The 17849-nt window shown below is 40.8% G+C and overlaps 1 protein-coding gene across 2 annotated transcripts in view; it reads right to left on the minus strand.

The window, feature by feature from the left end:
- Nucleotides 1–12594, minus strand: part of LOC118370160 (activin receptor type-2A-like) — a 39827-nt gene extending 27233 nt beyond the window's left edge. The window contains exon 1 of one of the 2 annotated variants that reach the window (XM_052499078.1): nt 11415–12594. In XM_052499078.1, the coding sequence (XP_052355038.1) occupies nt 11415–11469 (55 nt within the window). In that variant the 5' untranslated portion in view covers nt 11470–12594. The remainder of the gene's footprint in view (nt 1–11414) is intronic. The other variant, XM_052499079.1, reaches the window with a different exon arrangement.
- Between the last annotated feature and the right edge of the window lie 5255 nt (nt 12595–17849).

The following is a 17849-nucleotide window of genomic DNA, read 5'->3' on the forward strand; positions in this document are numbered from 1 at the left end:
TGGTTTCTCTCTCTGTGATGTGGCTGAGGGACAGGAGTGCCTAGCTACACAGCTGCAACTGCTGCAGTGTAGGGTTGCTGCTGACTATCAGCCAGCTTGCATTATGCAATGACTGGAGAGACAGGAGACTCACTGCAGGCGGAATCGTGTGGTTGTGCACCCTGCTGCTGCAACACACACACGCACACGCGCACGCGCACACGCACACGCACACGCACACACACACACACACACACACACACACACACACGCGGCCCCTATGCGGCTGGTTTCCAGGGATTGGGTTGCAGTTACATAATATACAGTAGAAGTGCCACTGTAGCCCATCGGGAGGAATATTGCTCTCCACTCTGCCTGCCTGGTGTAATCACTTTACTGTGACAGGGTGAGGGACGCTGGACCCTTGGAATCAGCCACTTATGGAGCAGCATCTCTAGTGACTGTTAAGAAGCAACTAACAATACTTGGAAATGGCTCATGTATCCTTATTGGTTATTCAATATAAATCATTTCTCTATTCATGATAAGTTGATACGGACTTCAAACAAAGCACACTGAACCGGTTAGTCGCTAGCCAGACGCGATCACAAAGCCTGCAGTCTTTCCATACCGGCCAGTAAAACCAGCAAACTCAGCAACAGCATCCAATCCCCTTAATCCTTGCTGGAATGTCCGACAGCCTATCAGTCTCCACTTCAATTATACTGCTGATGGCCAGTTGCTTTGCTTACGGCCAAGGCTACAGCATTCGGGGCACCCAATGAACTAGTCTACTGTACAGGCACCAATATTCCAGAGCCCTGCTCCAGCCTAATAGGCTACAGCCAGCTCTGTGCATAGTGTACATTCTCACAGTTTATTCTACAGGAAGGAAATACCATTTTAAAACAGCTAATTATCCTCAGCAGTGTTGGGTGTAGGGACAGGGGGTTGGGGTAAGGGCACTAACCCCAGCTAGCTAAATTGTCTGGAATTATTTTGAGGAAAATTGTGGTAAGAATAATCTATGACCAGAAGGGAAAAGGGTCAAATTCCATGCTTATCTCCAGAGCAATTCAACCACGTAAAAGCAAACGACTATTCACAACCACCTATAGCTACGACTATTTACCCGAGAGGACCATTTCGGGCCTAGTTGATAAAAAGGTCTTCCCCAGCATCTCTATTGTACTCTGTCGCTTCTTTCATCCACAGGGCTCGAAAATACCTCCCTGCACAGTGCTCACGTTCGACAGGAAAAGCCTACATTTTTCAAATAGGTATTTAAAATAGGCCATGATTATTAGTAATTGGTCCCCCTCGAACCACTTAGTGTGCATCAAGCCTACTGGAAGCAAATCAACCCACCCGTTTAACAAGCAGCAGACACATATAACCCATCTACCTAAAAACAGACTTCCCTTTGTGCTTTGGGGGCTGAGTCAGTGGGAGGGAGGAGAAGAAAAAGAAAACTGATAACAGCAAGGCATGAAAAAGCTTATCGGGAGCAAAAAAGAGTAGGGGGAAAGAAAGAGTCTTGAGAGACTTGAAACAAGAACATGATAAATGTAGAACAACCAGTGTTAATCAGCCTGGATCTAAGCAAGGCCCGTACGCTGAGCAGCCAGTCTGTCTAGACTACTGCAGTCATGTGAAGCATAAGGCAACATCTGCAGGACACATTAATTACACTTAGGACTAAGCCCTTTTTACTTTAGGCCTCCCGAGTCCTGAGCGCTGAGAAAATTGCAGTGGGCTGAAAGTGAAACTCGTGTTTTACTAACGGTAACCTCAGCCTAATTATGCACACGTATGATGTGTATGGTAAGACCATTGTGTACATTACATACAGTGGCAAGAAAAAGTATGGGAACCCTTTGTAAATATCTGGATTTCTGCATAAATTAGTCATAAAAATGTGATCTGATCTTCATCTAGGTCACAAACAGTCTGCTTAAATTAATAACAAACAACTATACGTTTTCATGTCTTTATTGACCACAACAATTATACAATTATGTGAACCCTTGGATTTAATAACTGGTTGAACCTCATTTGGCAGCAATAACCTCAAGCAAACGTTTTCTGTAGTTGAGGATCAGATCTGCATAACGGCCAGGAAGAATTTTGGACCATTCCTCTTTACAAAACTGTTTCAGTTGAGCAATATTCTTGGGATGCCTGGTGTGAACTGCTCTCTCGAGGTCACGCCACAGCATCTCAATTCAGAAGGCGTATTTTCTTCTGTTGTTGATTTACTTCTGTGTTTCGGGTCGCTGTCCTGTTGCATCACCCAACTTCTGTTGAGCTTCAATTAGAGGACAGATCTCCTGCAAAACGTCTTGATAAACTGCAAAATGACAACTCAACTGAAGTTTCATCTGTCCACAGAATATTTTGCTGGAAGCGCTGTGGAACATCCAGGTGCACTTTCGCAAACTTCCGACATGCAGTTTTTTTTGGACAGCAGTGGCTTCTTCCCGTGACCACCATTCTTGTTTGTTGTTCTACATATCATCATATGTCAACAGAGATGTTAGCATGTTCCAGAGGTTTCTTTAAGTCTTTAGCTGACACTCTAAGATTCTTCTTAACCTCACTGAGCATTCTGCGCTGTGCTCTTGCAGTCATCTTTGCAGGACGGCCACTCCTAAGGAGAGTAGCAACAGTGCTGAACTTTCTCCATGTAGAGACAATATGTCTTACCGTGGACTGAAGGCTTTTAGAGATACTTTTGTAACCCTTTCCAGCTTTATGCAAGTCAACAGTTCTTAATCTGACGGTCTTCTGAGATGTCTTTTGTTCGAGGCATGGTTCACATCAGGCAATGTTTCTTGTGAATAGCAAACTCAAATTTTGTGAGGGTTTTTTATAGGGCAAGGCAGCTCTAATCAACATCTCCAATCTTGTCTCATTGACTGGACTCCAGGTTTGCTGACTCCAATTAGCTTTTGGAGAAGTCATTAGCCTAGGGGTTCACATACTTTTTCCAACCTACACTGTGAACGTTTAAATGTTGTATTTAATATAGAAAAGGGGACAAAAAGTGTGTTATTTGTTTATGCACACTATATTTGTCTATTGTTGTGACTTAGATGAAGATCAGATCAAATTTGATGACCAATTTATGCAGAAATCCAGGTAATTCCAAAGGGTTCACATATTTTTTCTTGCCACTAAGTGGGTGTAACTCCTCCAATTGACAGAATATGGGAAGTGCATCTTTCCCTTTCAAGACGGTTCCATACTGAACAAAAATATAAACGCAACAGAGTGGTGGTCCCATGTTTCATGAGCTGAAATAAAAGATCCCAGAAATGTTCCATACGTACAAAAAGCTTATTCCTCTCAATTTTTGTGCACAAATTATTTTACATCCCTGTTAGTGAGCATTTCTCCTTTGCCAAGATAATCCATCCACCTGACAGGTGTGGCATACCAAGAAGCTGATTAAACAGCATGATCATTACACAGGTGCACCTTGTGCTGGGGACAATAAAAGGCCACTCTAAAATGTGCAGTTTTGTTACACAACACAATGCCACAGTTGTCAAGTTGAGGGAGCGTGTAAATTGGCATGCTGACTGCAGGAATGTCCACCAGAGCTGTTGATAGGGAATCGAATGTTAATTTCTGTAAGCCGCCTCCAATGTCGCTTTAGAGATCTTGGCAGTACGTCCAACCGACCTCACAACCACAGACCACGTGTAACCACGAGACCCAAGGACCTCCACGTCCGACTTCTTCACCTGCAGGATCGTCTGAGACCAGCCAACCGGACAGCTGATGAAACTGAGGAGTATTTCTGTCTGTAATTAAGCTGTTTGTGGGGGAAAAAACTGATGCCGACTGGCTGGACCTGGCTCCCCAGAGGGTGTGCCTTGCTCCCAAGTGTGTGGATCTATGCCCTCCCAGGCCCACCCATGGCTGCGCCCCTGCCTAGTCGTGAAATCCACAGATTAGGGCCTAATGATCGACTGGTCAATCTCCAAGGCATTCCTAGACGATCACCAGAATTTTTTTGATATAAAACATAAATCCTTGTGTTCCTATTTTTTTGTATTAGTCTCTGGCTGTTAGCGGTAGATACACCCGATTCAGATGCCCTGCGCGCCAGGTAGGCAAACTGTTGCCATTTTGAACCACTTCATGTGTCTGAAGGCACAAAAACTTTGTCTTCCCCGGCGGGCCCAGAGAGAAAATCATGTGCACTATAGGCCTACCACTGGCCAATCGGATGGCTCAGATGATCTTGTCTGCAGTAACGTAGCAGGCATAAAAAGAAAGCTACAGCAAAGTTGATATTGTGAGATTTCAAAATGTTTAAAACCATGACTGCAGAGACTGTCAACGAATACAGCAAAGAGATGCTGTTTTTATGAGTTCATGTTTAAGTTGCTACTCAGCACTGTCAACACTTTGATTTCAACACTTTTAAAAGCCATAAAATGCACGTTCTTCCTATTTCCACTCTGTGCTACAACAAGCACTGCAGCAGTAATGAATGAGCATCTATAGGCTTGCGTTGTTGTTATTATTAGCGGCTTGTGTCTTTGTTAATATCTTGGGATATTTCACTTTCTCTGTTCATAGGCGTAGCAACATTAATTTGTGCATGAGGCAGAAATAATGCGGTGCGACTCCAGTTGCCATCATCTGGAAGACGGTGCCCTTTTTTGGTGAGGGACAGGAAAGGGAGAGCGGAGGGATGTTGAGAGGCGGACACTCAGTCTGCGGGTCTCTACCTCTGCTGAGAATGAATGACCATCAGATGCAGGCACCATCAGCCCAGTAAAATAAAAAAGCAAATTATTTTAAATGTATGCTCACTCAGCTGTGTTTCAAATATAGCCTACCTCAAATATCATTTTCAAAAATGGCCCGAACAACAATGCATTGGCAGGACAGTTCAAGCAAAGCCAATATGCGGTGATAATGTATAGTTTATAGTCTACAGATTACTGCACAAACCTCATTGCTACGTTACTGTTTTTAATTTGTTAATATTGCATAGGCTTACGTTTCTTAAGTCATGTTAAAAAAAAATGATAAGCGGTAGATCTCGGCTTGGTGGTTTTCCTACTAAATTCAATACATTTTTGAATATTGTTGAATTCAGTTTTAATGTCTGGATTCCGTGATTCTGTCCTCATCACAGATCTTATAGGGCCCTAATTATTCAGGAAGGACACAAGAAGGAAACTGGAACACAGTGCCAGTCAACTCCAGCAGCTCCTTAAACTGTGAGCGACCAAAATATTGCAGATGAGAGAAAGAGTTTAACCCAAATAACAAATTGTAAAAGTTTGGAACGGGTTCAACATTTTTGGACATGTGAATACTCCCCTTGCTTCTCAAAAACAGAGCTAGCCAAAACTAAGGAGATGTTCTCCAGCTGTGCCATCCATCCATCCTGAACCTAATGGAGCCTGTGAGGGGAAGGGCCTGCTACATCTGTCTGGCTTCATCATTTCTCTAGTCTGGTTTGGGTTGCTGGTAGTTGACAGTGTCAACATGAGCCCTGGAGGGGGTGGGAGCATGCTCTTTTTCACTAACTGACACAGTGAGGAATGCCTGGGCTCCACTCTGGGGCCTCCAGGGTACTCTGGAGACTGGTGACCGAGGGACGCTAGCAGACCTGGGTTCAAATAGTATTTGGCCTCTTGAGAATGCTTTGAGTGTTAACTTGAGCCTGCCTGGAGTATATGAAATGGAGTGGCGTTTGCACTTAGGGGACTATTCCATTGGCCCTGATGCACCAGGCAAGCTTAATCAAACACAGATTAGGCGTGAGTGATTTCAAATACCATTTGAACCCAAGTCCAGACTCCAGAGAGCGAGGCAGCAGGTAACCTGAACCGGATCCAAAGCCTGGAAAGGAATGGGCCATGGGCCGGCGAGCGACAGCGGCTTATTATTCCACACCGAGGACACCAAACCTCAACCACTTCAGTCAGTCAGAGCGGAGTTTGGTTTCAGTTTTAGTAACAAATCTACAGTCCAGCAGAGCATGTCTGTATTACTGTACATGACATGTCAAGATGAGTGCGATTCAATTATAGTCTTGTTGCTTGGCTTTGGTGAAGCCAACATAAGTCATTACACATTTTTGAGCTGAGGGTTTAAGCGGCTAGAGCTACTTTACCCCCAGCATATGGCTGTGTAGCCTAACCTCTTTAGCCTTGTTTTAAAGAGGATCAACCTCTACATGGGCCTTTGTCCCAAATCAGAATCAAAGGACTGTTTGAGGCTACACCGTTTGAATTCTTCATTGAGCGTCACACCGCAGCACTTTCTTCAGGGTCTAGGGTATGCATATCTACTGTCCTCATAATTCCTACTCACTTCAGTATAGACGCCCACGTTCAGAGACAGATATTCAGGTTTAACACAGAACGAAAGATGTAGATGACACAATGTAAATGTGTAAGTTGGCCAGAATAGTTCATACTTTTACATGTCATCAAACCTTGGAAAATATGACCATGACAGTGTTTTCCCCTAGGATTTTTTTCAGCAGTGGTGGCGGCAGGGTAGCCTAGTGGTTAGAGCGTTGGACTAGCAACCAGAAGGTTGCAAGTTCAAACCCCCGAGCTGACAAGGTACAAATCTGTCGTTCTGCCCCTGAACAGGCAGTTAACCCACTGTTCCTAGGCCGTCATTGAAAATAAGAATTTGTTCTTAACTGATCTTGCCTAGTTAAATAAAGGTAAAAAAAAAAAAAAATTTAAAAGGTAGCATAGACTTCCAGTCATTGAGCCAATGAGCCAATCCCTTTAAAAAGCGAGTCTCAGCTGCTAAATGAATATAGGGGAAACACTGCTTGACCGACCAACTAGAAGGGCAGCAGCAAGCTTTCAAAAGCAGACAGCATACAGGATTATCTAGGCAGCTTGCTCCCCAATGAGGATTCTGCATTTAATTCCATATAGTCTCAAGTCAGCAAGTTGTAGTTTTCAATAAATGAGACAAAGATGCACGAGGCCCACCACCACCAGACAAAAACATATAATGGAATGAGGACCAACTTAAAATAACTTTACATTAAGATCGGTATGGCACCTTTTCTCATTTATGGATTTATTTTTGCATTTCCAGTATAGGCCTTGAGGTTATGTGATGCCACAGTATGACAAAACAGTACAGGTCAGGATGGTATTTCCCATCTAAGATACCATATATTGACAGTGGGTACTCAACTGGCAAAATGGAGGGTGTTAGGTGACAGGACAAACAAAGGGCGCTATGCGTAATCAAATGCACTTTCACTAAATTTGGTCGTTAAAAATACATACAATCATTTGATAACATGAACGTGGAAGTTAACCATAATATATAATATAAAAATCACAATAATATACGTTTTATTTACGCGATGAGCCCAAATGTAAAGTGCCTTGCTGAAAACGGTCAAATCTGTGGGACAGCCTTCATGAAACCCCTGTGCTCCTTTTGTTCTTTGCCACAGGTATTACTCACTCTTCCAGAGTAAGATTAATGTGACATTGTATTGCCAACAAGTATGCGAACGTTCTGAGGGTGTTTTATGGTCACGTCCTTGGACGTGAAATATAAGGTTATATGTTGTTGTTTTTTCGCTTCGGTCATTCAGATGTTTTCAAAAGACACTAAAAAACAGGTTACAAAGTAGAGCTTTGTATCTACATTTTGGTGTATGGGGTGTCAGAGATTCACATGTTGCCGCCTGTTCTCATGACAAGATGCTAGCGAGCTGTATGAGGGAGTATGTTGGCTTGACGCCGTTCGTTTAGGTAACGCTCTGTGCAAGAGGCAGCGCTGCTCTGCAGTGGCTGTACCAGGGTTTCGGTTAGGAAAACGTGGCGCCGGACAACGTGACCCGGGGAGATTTAAATTAAGCGGTCATTGGGTGCATAACCCATTTTTTAAAATGGATTTAACCTTTATTTAACTAGGCAAGTCAGTTAATTAGGGCGTCCATCCACGGTGCTCAGAATGACAGAAATCGCATTTCAATTCTGGTAACGCATCTTAACAGAACATGCAACTCATGTAATAAACAGCCAATAAAACATTATTTTGAAACATTTGCCCAAATGCAATTTGCGGGAAAACACCATTCTAAACAGCGCACTTGATGGCGCTTCCATATGTGACAGAGATTAAAATATATGTTAGAAATGTACAAAAACAGTGAATCTAAAGATGCAATAACTAGGATGGGTTGCTAATATGACTAGGATTGTGACTTTGGCTTCTGTTTATATGAAATAAATATGCAAAAATAAATAATATTATTCAAAATACTTTACCAGAAAGCATGACTTAGCTGCAGAGGAATCGAGAAGCATTAGCTTCTTAAAAAACAAAAACGGTGTATTGTCTCTAATCACAAGCTCGTAGGCCTATACTTATTTGGGAAGTCCGCAATTAGGGCAGTGTGCGTGGCAATAGGCCTAGCTGATTATTGAGTTGCGGCTGTCAGTGACAAGCATCAAAAATGTGTGAAATGTGACTTGAGTATCATTTTAAAAAGGTGAACTAAGCTGTGAAATGTCCTTTCAATAACCAAAAATATTGTATTTGCAGCTGGTGTACAAAAAGTAAAAAGATGCAACAAAAATAAACAGGAAGCATAGAAATAGTGCACATAGAACAGATCTGTCGCTTCTTAAGACTTGCTTTCAATGATAATGACATATCTATTATATTTACATCGCAAATGTGAATTTGGTCAGGGAGCCCAAATAGTTACATATTGCAGCTTTGAAGTGTTGCGACAAGAAGAAGAGGGGTGTGTGGCGAAGATATAGGCAATGATTTGTTCCACGGAAATGCGCATATGAAAATCATGACAGGCACACAGAACAGTGGAAATGGTTGGATAAATTGTAAGCTTCCTCAAACTTGAAACTCGTGTGAAGTCTTTATAAAATAATTGCCTCCCAGTTTCCATTGTCAGATTTTGCATATTTAAATTGGCAATAGGCCTAGCTTTGAAGCAAAGTAAGACATGCCTCATAATATGAAATAAAATATTCAGGTTTTATAAATACATGCATAGAGTACCAGTCAAAAGATTGGACACACCTACTCATTCAAGGATTTTTCTTTATAATTTTTTTATACTATTTTCTACATTGTAGAATAATAGTGAAGACATCACAACTATTAAATAACACATTGAATCATGTAGTAACTAAAAAAAAGTGTTAAACAAATTTAAACCAAATCAAATGTTATTTGTCACATGCGCTGAATACAACAGGTGAAATGCCTTACAGTGAAATGCTTACTTATAAGCCCTTAACCAACAACGCAGTTAAGAAAAATAAGTGTTAAGTAAAAAATAGATAAGAAACCAAATTAATAAACAATTAAAGAGCAGCAGTAAAATAACAGCAGCGAGGCTATATACAGGAGGTACTGTTTTTTTGTTGCAGCAATTCCAACCACAAAGGCCTGATTCACGCAGTCTCCTCTGAACAGTTGATGTTGAGATGTGTCTGTTACTTGAACTCTGTAAAGAATTTATTTGGGCTGTAATTTCTGAGGCTGGTAACTCTAATGAACTTATCCCTTGCAGCAGAGGTAACTCTGCATCTTTCTTTCCTGTGGCGGTCCTCATGAGAGCCAGTTTCATCATGGTTTTTCCGACTGCAATTGAAGAAACTCTAAAAGTTAGACATTTTCCGGATTGACTTACCATGTTTTAAAGTAATGATGGACTGCCGTTTCTCTTTGCTTATTTGAGTTATTCTTAACATAATATGGACTTGGTCTTCTACCAAATAAGGCTATCTTCTGTATACCACCCCTACCTTGTCACAACAACTGATTGGCTCAAACACATTAAGGAAAGAAATTCCACAATTTAACAAGGCACACCTGTAAATTGAAATGCATTCCAGGTGACTACCTCATGAAGCTGGTTGTGAGAATGCCAAGAGTGTGTAAAGTTGTCATCAAGGCAAAGGGTGGCTGCTTTGATTAATCTCAAATATAAAATATATTTTGATTTGTTTAACACTTTTTTGATTACTACATGACTCCATGTGTTATTTCATAGCTTGATTTCTTAGTAAATAGTCAAAATAAAAACCATTGAATGAGTAGGTGTGTCCAAACATTTGACTACCATAAATATGCAGACACATGCACCCACATAATCATTTTTAAAGTTTGTTTGATGTGTCTTGCTTAAAAAGGTGTAAGAGCAGAAGCGTAAAAAAAACAACATTTAAGTGAATGTAACGTTACAATTCCCAATTAATATATATATATATTTGGTATTGCTATATTAAATTGTTACAACCTCCCAGTTCTGCATAAAACATCAATCAATATATGTTAACAATATGACCATTTTACTTTAAATGAATGAGCTTAACATGCTGTATCTCTCACATTCTGTACATACTAATTAGCATGTTTCGTATATACCTTGCATAAAGTAGTATAAAAAGTTGCATTCTAATGCCATAAATTGGTTCATATTGTTACACGATCTCAGTTTTGCATAAAGCATCATCATTTGTTAATATGACAAACCTACCTTAAATGATTGGTCTTATGTTACTGTAATTATGTACGCCGTGCTGCCTCATTTGCATATTAAGTGCAACATTTGCATAATGTTCGCATTTGCATTTAATACAATTTACTTGAATCATCTCTGTTCTACACCAGCCCTAAAAATGTCATAACAATATGACCACCCTATCTTATTGGGGAAAAAACATGTTGAATGTAAGGATCCAGACAGGCGATTTAGTGCCATTATTGACTAGGGATTAACATTGACCAGTCCACAACCGTTCAACCTTTTCCGATCACTTGAAAATAAGATCTCAGCAACGATAAGTCCTATCCTCATTAAATAAAGTGTTGTGTTTTCCTGAGAAGCTTCTACATGACATAGAATACAAAGTATAACACAATAACCAAAGTTTCAATTTGACCCCTAACACTCCACAAATTGGTAAGATTGCCTCGTATCTGGTTTATGGCTAGTTCCATGGATGCTTCTTCATGTTTTTTTTCAGTGGTCTTGGTGCACTGGAAATGTAATGCTGCACACACGGAGGAAAAGGCATATTCCAGGTATATCCACACACAGTGATTCCTCTTACATCATCAATCAACAGATACCTTCCCACTTATACTTGGCCCTGACTGAGAAGACACCCAAGTGCATTAAAGTATTCAATCACTACTACCGCTGTTGCACAGCCTGCCATGCAACAAATTGCCTTTTTACATTACAGGTGTCCGCATACTTGTTAGTGAGAAATCCCATTGGTTTGTCTCTCTTCAAGCAAAGTGTAATAAACTTTAAAACGAGGCAAGTGTCACTGTCAAAGGCCAAGGCGCATTTTATCATCGACTGTGTACAGTATTTCTAACACAACCATACATACAGAAGCCAGTTATTTTACCAACAGATATCCACCCACCTGAGGACAACGAGATGAGAAAAACAGCAAACGCCAGCTCGCTAGCGGCTCCCATTTTCAATCCAATTGAAATCCTTTTTATTTCCGGGAAATAAACACAACACACAGCTGCAAAGGTTTGCTCCTCCACTGTGTGTTATGAAGGTCTGTGCAAAAAGCTAAAATAAAATTTAAAAAAGACTAACGTAACTAGCCAGCTAGTTTGCAAGCTAGTATTGTCAACAACATGTTGTGGTATTGACACTGACTTTCCAGCTGACAGGTGTTTGTTGAGAATACCCACTCCAAAAGATCCACTGGCCAGCTACTACGTTACACAGTTGAAGGTCCTGACGAATTATGCCCACAAATATGGAAGAAGTGATACTTGTGTAGCTAGAGACTACAAAATGGTTAAAAAAACCATAGCTATTGACTGACTTGTTGCAGGTTGGTCTAACGACCCATCTAAACGTTAGTTAGCATGTTACAGTACTACTAGTAGCTAGCAATATTACTAACGATTTCCAATTGTTCAACATTGTTATTTGACCTAATAAGACTAAACTCGGTAAATTTAGCAACAATACCATGGAACATAGCTAATTAACCCTGAATCTTAAAAATGTGTACGTTAGCTAGCGTCAGGTAGTTTAAATTACTTAGTCTAGTTATCGCAAATTACCTAACGTTAGCTAAATAAGACGTTTCAATACACCACATGTAGTGGACTAACGTTATATTTGATACATCTCATTTCATGGTCCTCATAACGCTGTCTTCACCTTCCAGAATGTAACGTTAACGTTATGCTCGCGCATAATCCGATTCCAAACAGAGACATTGCATTTTCCTTTCCCAGTGGATTGCAACGTGTTCTGTCGGTTGACTTTTGCGAGCTAGTTGTGCATACGGTAAAAGCTGGCAACCAGTGTCTGTAAAAATCGTATCCAATTGCAGCTTTGGAACAACCAATATTTAATCAGAAACGTCGTTGGGAAACACACATGAGATCAAACAGTTAATTCGTTTTGTCAACACGGCTGCTGTCAAATTATGAGCGTATCCAAGACAAGCACGGCAGTACAGCATTTTCCCATGCGTGCAGTATCCTCAACGTTTCCCTCTTCTGTGACCAGTGCCACAGTTTCAAGATGGCGTTTGGTGAGGATTGTCTTTGTATTTTTCTTTACTCCACCCTCAGACCCCTCCCCTCCGTTAACTCGAACCCCCCCTTGTCATATCGAAAGCGAGCTCGGGCAGCCTAAAGATGATTGGAATCCAATCAGAGAGGAAGAAAACCGTTGATATTTGGGATACATCTCAATAGCCTCGTCGATTCCTCCGTTTGTCCTCTCCTTCATCTTCATCTGCTCTGATCGGAAAACATTTGATAAGTGAAATAAATATGATGTATTCTTAAAGGAAGTTGTTTTACCTGTCCTGTTCAGTTTCAGATCAAACCATGAAGGAAGAGAGTCAATGTCAAAAAGCAATATACCCCCTAGCTGACTAAACTAAACTCCATGAAGCAATTTTCCCAGAAAGCAAAATATGTTGAAATTATGTCTTAGATGTATTTTCCAGATGTCGACGTCAGGTGCATTTTAGGTGCAGAATGAAAAGTGAAAGACGTATTTTCCAGACGTAACAAATACATATTTTCCAGATGTCGAAAATAAGCCTTTTCTAAACATCGCAAATACGTATTTTGTGGAGGTTAAAAATACATATATTCTGGATGTGAAAAAAAAACATATTTACGGACGTAGAAAATACGTATTTTACAGACTTAGAAAATACGTATTTTCCGGACTCATTTTCTGGACATCTGCCATTTTTTTTATTTTGTGGAGGTTGAAAATACATATTTTACGGATGTTGAAATCAGGTGCATTTTACGTGCTGAATGAAAGGTGAAAATAGATATTGATTCTATGGCCAAATTTCAACTGCACATACAGTACCAGTCAAAGTTTGGACACACCTACTCATTCAAGGGTTTTTATTTATTTTTTTACTATTTTCTACATTGTAGAATAATAGTGAAGACATCAACACTATGAAATAGCACGTGGAATCATGTAGTAACCATAAAACGGTTCAACAAATAAAATATATATATTTGAGATTCTTCAAAGCAATCACCCTTTGCCTTGATGACAGCTTTGCACACTCTTGGCATTCTCTCAACCAGCTTCATGAGATAGTCACCTGGAATGCATTTTAATTAACAGGTGTGCCTTGTTAACAGTTCATTCGAGGAGTTTCTTTCCTTCTTAATGCGTTTGAGCCAATAGGTTGTGTTGTGACAAGGTAAGGGTGGTATACAGAAGATAGCCCTATTTGGTAAAAGACCAAGTCCATATTATGGCAAGAACAGCTCAAATGAGCAAAGAGAAACGACAGTCCAACATTACTGTAAGACACGAAGATCAGTCAATCCAGAAGATTTCAAGAACTTTCTTCAAGTGCAGTTGCAAAAACCATCAAGCACTATGATTGATGATTACCAGCCTCAGAAATTGCAGCACAAATAAATGCTTCACGTAGTTCAAGTAACAGACACATCTCAACATCAACTATTTAGAGGAGACTGTGTGAATCAGGCCTTCAGGGTCGAATTGCTGCAAAGAAACCACTACTAAAGGACACCAACAAGAAGAAGAGGCCTGCTTTGGCCAAGAAACATCAGCAATGGACATTAGACCAGTGGCAATCTGTCCTTTGGTCTGATGAGTCCAAATCTGAGATTTTTGGTTCCAACCACCGTATCTTTGTGAGATGCAGAGTGGGTGAATGGATGATCTCCACATGTGTGGTTCCCACCGTGAGGTGTGATGGTGTGGGGATGCTTTGAAGGTGACACTGTCTGTAATTTATTTAGAATTCAAGGCACACTTAACCAGCATGGCTACCACATCATTCTGCAGCGATACACAATCCCACCTGGTTTGCGCTTTGTTTTTCAACAGGACAATGACCCAACACACCTCCAGGCCGTGAACGGCCTATTTGACCAAGAAGGAGAGTGATGGAGGGCTGCATCAGATGACCTGGTCTCCACAATCAACCAACCTCAACCCAATTGAGATGGTTTGGGATTAGTTGGACCGCGAAGTGACGGAAAAGCAGCCACCAAGTGCTCAACATACACTACCTTTCAAAAGTTTTGGGTCACTTAGAAATGTCCTTGTTTTCCATGAATAGGAAATATAGTCAAGACATTGACAAGGTTTTAAATAATGATTTTTAATTGAAATAATAATTGTGTCCTTCAAACTTTGCTTTCGTCAAATAATCCTCCATTTGCAGCAATTACAGCCTTGCAGACTTTTGGCATTCTGGTTGTCAATTTGTTGAGGTAATCTGAAGAGATTTAACCCCATGCTTACTGAAGCACCTCCCACAAGTTGGATTGGCTTGATGGGCACGTCTTACGTCAAGCTGCTCCCACAACAGTTCAATAGGGTTGAGATCCGGTGACTGTGCTGGCCACTCCATTATAGACAGGATACCAGCTGACTGCTTCTTCCCTAAATAGTTCATGGTTTGGAGCTGTGATTTGGGTCATTGTCCTGTTGTAGGAGGAAATTGGCTCCAAATTGTGCCGTCCACAGGGTACGGCATGGTGTTGCAAACTGAGTGATAGCCTTCCTTCTTCAAGATCCCTTTTACCCTGTATAAATATCCCACTTTACCACCACCAAAGCACCCCCAAACCATTACATTGCCTCCGTCATGCTTGACAGATGGCGTCAAGTATTCCTCCAGCATATTTGTTCTACTTCAGCATATTGTTCTACTTTGTGATCCGAACACTTGAAACTTAGATTCGTCTGCCCCATAACACTTTTTTTTCAATCTTCATCTGTCTAGTGTCTGTGTTCTTTTGCCCATTTTAATATTTTCTTTTTATTGACCAGTCTGAGATATGGCTATTTCTTTGCAACTCTGCCTAGAAGGCCAGCATCCTGGAGTCGCCTCTTCACTGTTGACGTTGAGACTGGTGTTTTGCAGGTACTATTTAATGAAGCTGCCAGTTGAGGACTTGTGAGGTGTCTGTTTCTTAAAGTAGACACTCTAATGTACTTGTCCTCTTGATCAGTTGTGCACCGGGGCCCCCACTACTCTTTCTATTCTGGTTAGGGCCAGTTTGCGCTGTTCTGTGAAGGGAGTAGTACACAGCGTTGTACGAGATCTTCAGTTTCTTGCCAATTTCTCGCATGCTATAACCTTAATTTCTCAGAAGACTGAATAGACTGACATGTTTCAGAAGAAAGTCTTTGTTTCTAGCCATTTTGAGCCTGTAATCGAACCCACAAATACTAATGCTCCAGATACTCAACTAGTCTAAAGAAGGCCAGTTTTATTGCTTATTTAATCAGGATAACAGTTTTCAGGTGCTAACATAATTGCAAAAGGGTTTTCTAATGATCAATTATCCTTTTAAAATGATAAACTTGGATTAGCTAACACAGCGTACCATCGGAACACACGAGTGATGGTTGCTGATAATGGGCCCCTGTACACCTATGTAGACATTCCATAAAAAATATGCCGTTTCCAGCTACAATAGTCATTTAAATCATTAACAATGTCTACACTGTATTTCTGATCAATTTTACGTTATTTTAATGGACAAAAAAATTGGCTTTTCTTTCAAAAACAAGGACATTTCTGACTGTTGGAAAAAGATTCCAGGTGAAGCTGGTTGAGAGAATGCCAAGAGTGTGCAAAGCTGTAATCAAGGTTGCTACTTTGAGGAATCCACTCCGCTCTCAAACAAGTATACATTTACGGGCTGTGGCTGTGGCTTTTGTGGCGCGATGGGTAATGATGCTTCGTGGGTGTCAGTTGTTGATCTGTGCAAAGGGTCCCTGGTTCAAGCCCGGGTCGTGGCGAGGGGACGGACAAAAGTTGTACTGTTACATGTACTGTACTGTGATGTGCTCTACTGTACTGTATTGTGCTCTGCTGTCCAAACTTGTGAACTTGGTTCAGATTTGGTCTGGTCTGGACCGGGCCAAATCTAAACCTATTATATACAATTGAAGTCAGAAGTTTACATACACTTAGGTTGGAGTCATTAAAACTAGTTTTTCAACCACTCCACAAATTTCTTGTTAACAAACTACAGTTTTGGCAAGTCAGGTTAGGTCATCTAATTTTTCCAAGAATTGTTTACAGACAGATTATTTAACTTATCATTCACTGTGTCACAATTCCAGTGGGTCAGAAGTTTACATACACTAAGTTGACTGTGCCTTTCAACAGCTTGGAAAATTCCAGAAAATGATGTCATGGCTTCATAAGCTTCTGATAATTTACATTATTTGAGTCAATTGGAGGTGTACCTGTGGATGTATTTCAAGGTCTACCTTCAAACTCATGCCTCTCTGCTTGACATAATTGGGAAATCAAAAGAAATCAATCAAGGCCTCAGAAAAACAATGGTAGACCTCCACAAGTCCGGTTCATCCTTGGGAGCAATTTCCAAACGCCTGAAGGTACCACGTTTATCTGTACAAGCAATAGTACCCAAGTATAAACACCATGGGACCATGCAGCCGTCATACTGCTCAGGAAGGAGACGTGTTCTGTTTCCTAGAGATGAACGCACTTTGGTGTGAAAAGTGCAAATCAATCGACATAACCTGAAAGCCGTAACGACCATCATTATGTTTGGAAGAAAATTGGGGAGGCTTGCAAGCTGAAGAACACCATCCCAACCATGAAGCACGGGGGTGGCAGCATCATGTTGTGGCAGTGCTTTGCTGCAGGAGGGACTGGTGCAATTCACAAAATAGATGGCATCTTGAGGGAAGGAAAATTATGTGGATATATTGAAGCCACCTTTCAAGACATCTGTCAGGAAGTTAAAGCTTGGTCGCAAATGGGTCATCCAAATGGACAATAACCTATACTTCCAAAGTTGTGGCAAAATGTCTTAAGGACAACAATGTCAAGGTATTGGAGTGGCCATCACAAAACCCTGACCTCAATCCTATAGAACATTTGTGGGCAGAACTGAAAAAGCATGTGCAAACAAGGAGGCCTACAAACCTGACTCAGTTACATCAGCTCTATCAGGAGGAATGGGCCAAAAGTCAAACAACTTCTTGTGGGAAGCTTGTGGAAGGCTACCCAAAAGGTTTGACCCAACTAAAACAATTTAAAGGCAATGTTACAAAATGCTAATTGAGTGTATGTAAACTTCTGACCCACTGGGAATGTGATGAAAGAAATCAAAGCTGAAATAAATCATTCTCTCTGCTATTATTCTGACATTACACATTCTTAAAATAAAGTGGTGATCCTAACTGACCTAAGACAGGGAATTTTTACTATGCTGAAATGTCAGGAATGGTGAAAAACACAGTTTAAATATATTTGGCTAAGGTGTATGTAAACTTCCAACTTCAACTATACATCTATGTTTGGGCCAAATCAAGG

The sequence above is a fragment of the Oncorhynchus keta genome, chromosome 37, assembly GCF_023373465.1.
Source record: "Oncorhynchus keta strain PuntledgeMale-10-30-2019 chromosome 37, Oket_V2, whole genome shotgun sequence".
NCBI lineage: Eukaryota > Metazoa > Chordata > Actinopteri > Salmoniformes > Salmonidae > Oncorhynchus > Oncorhynchus keta.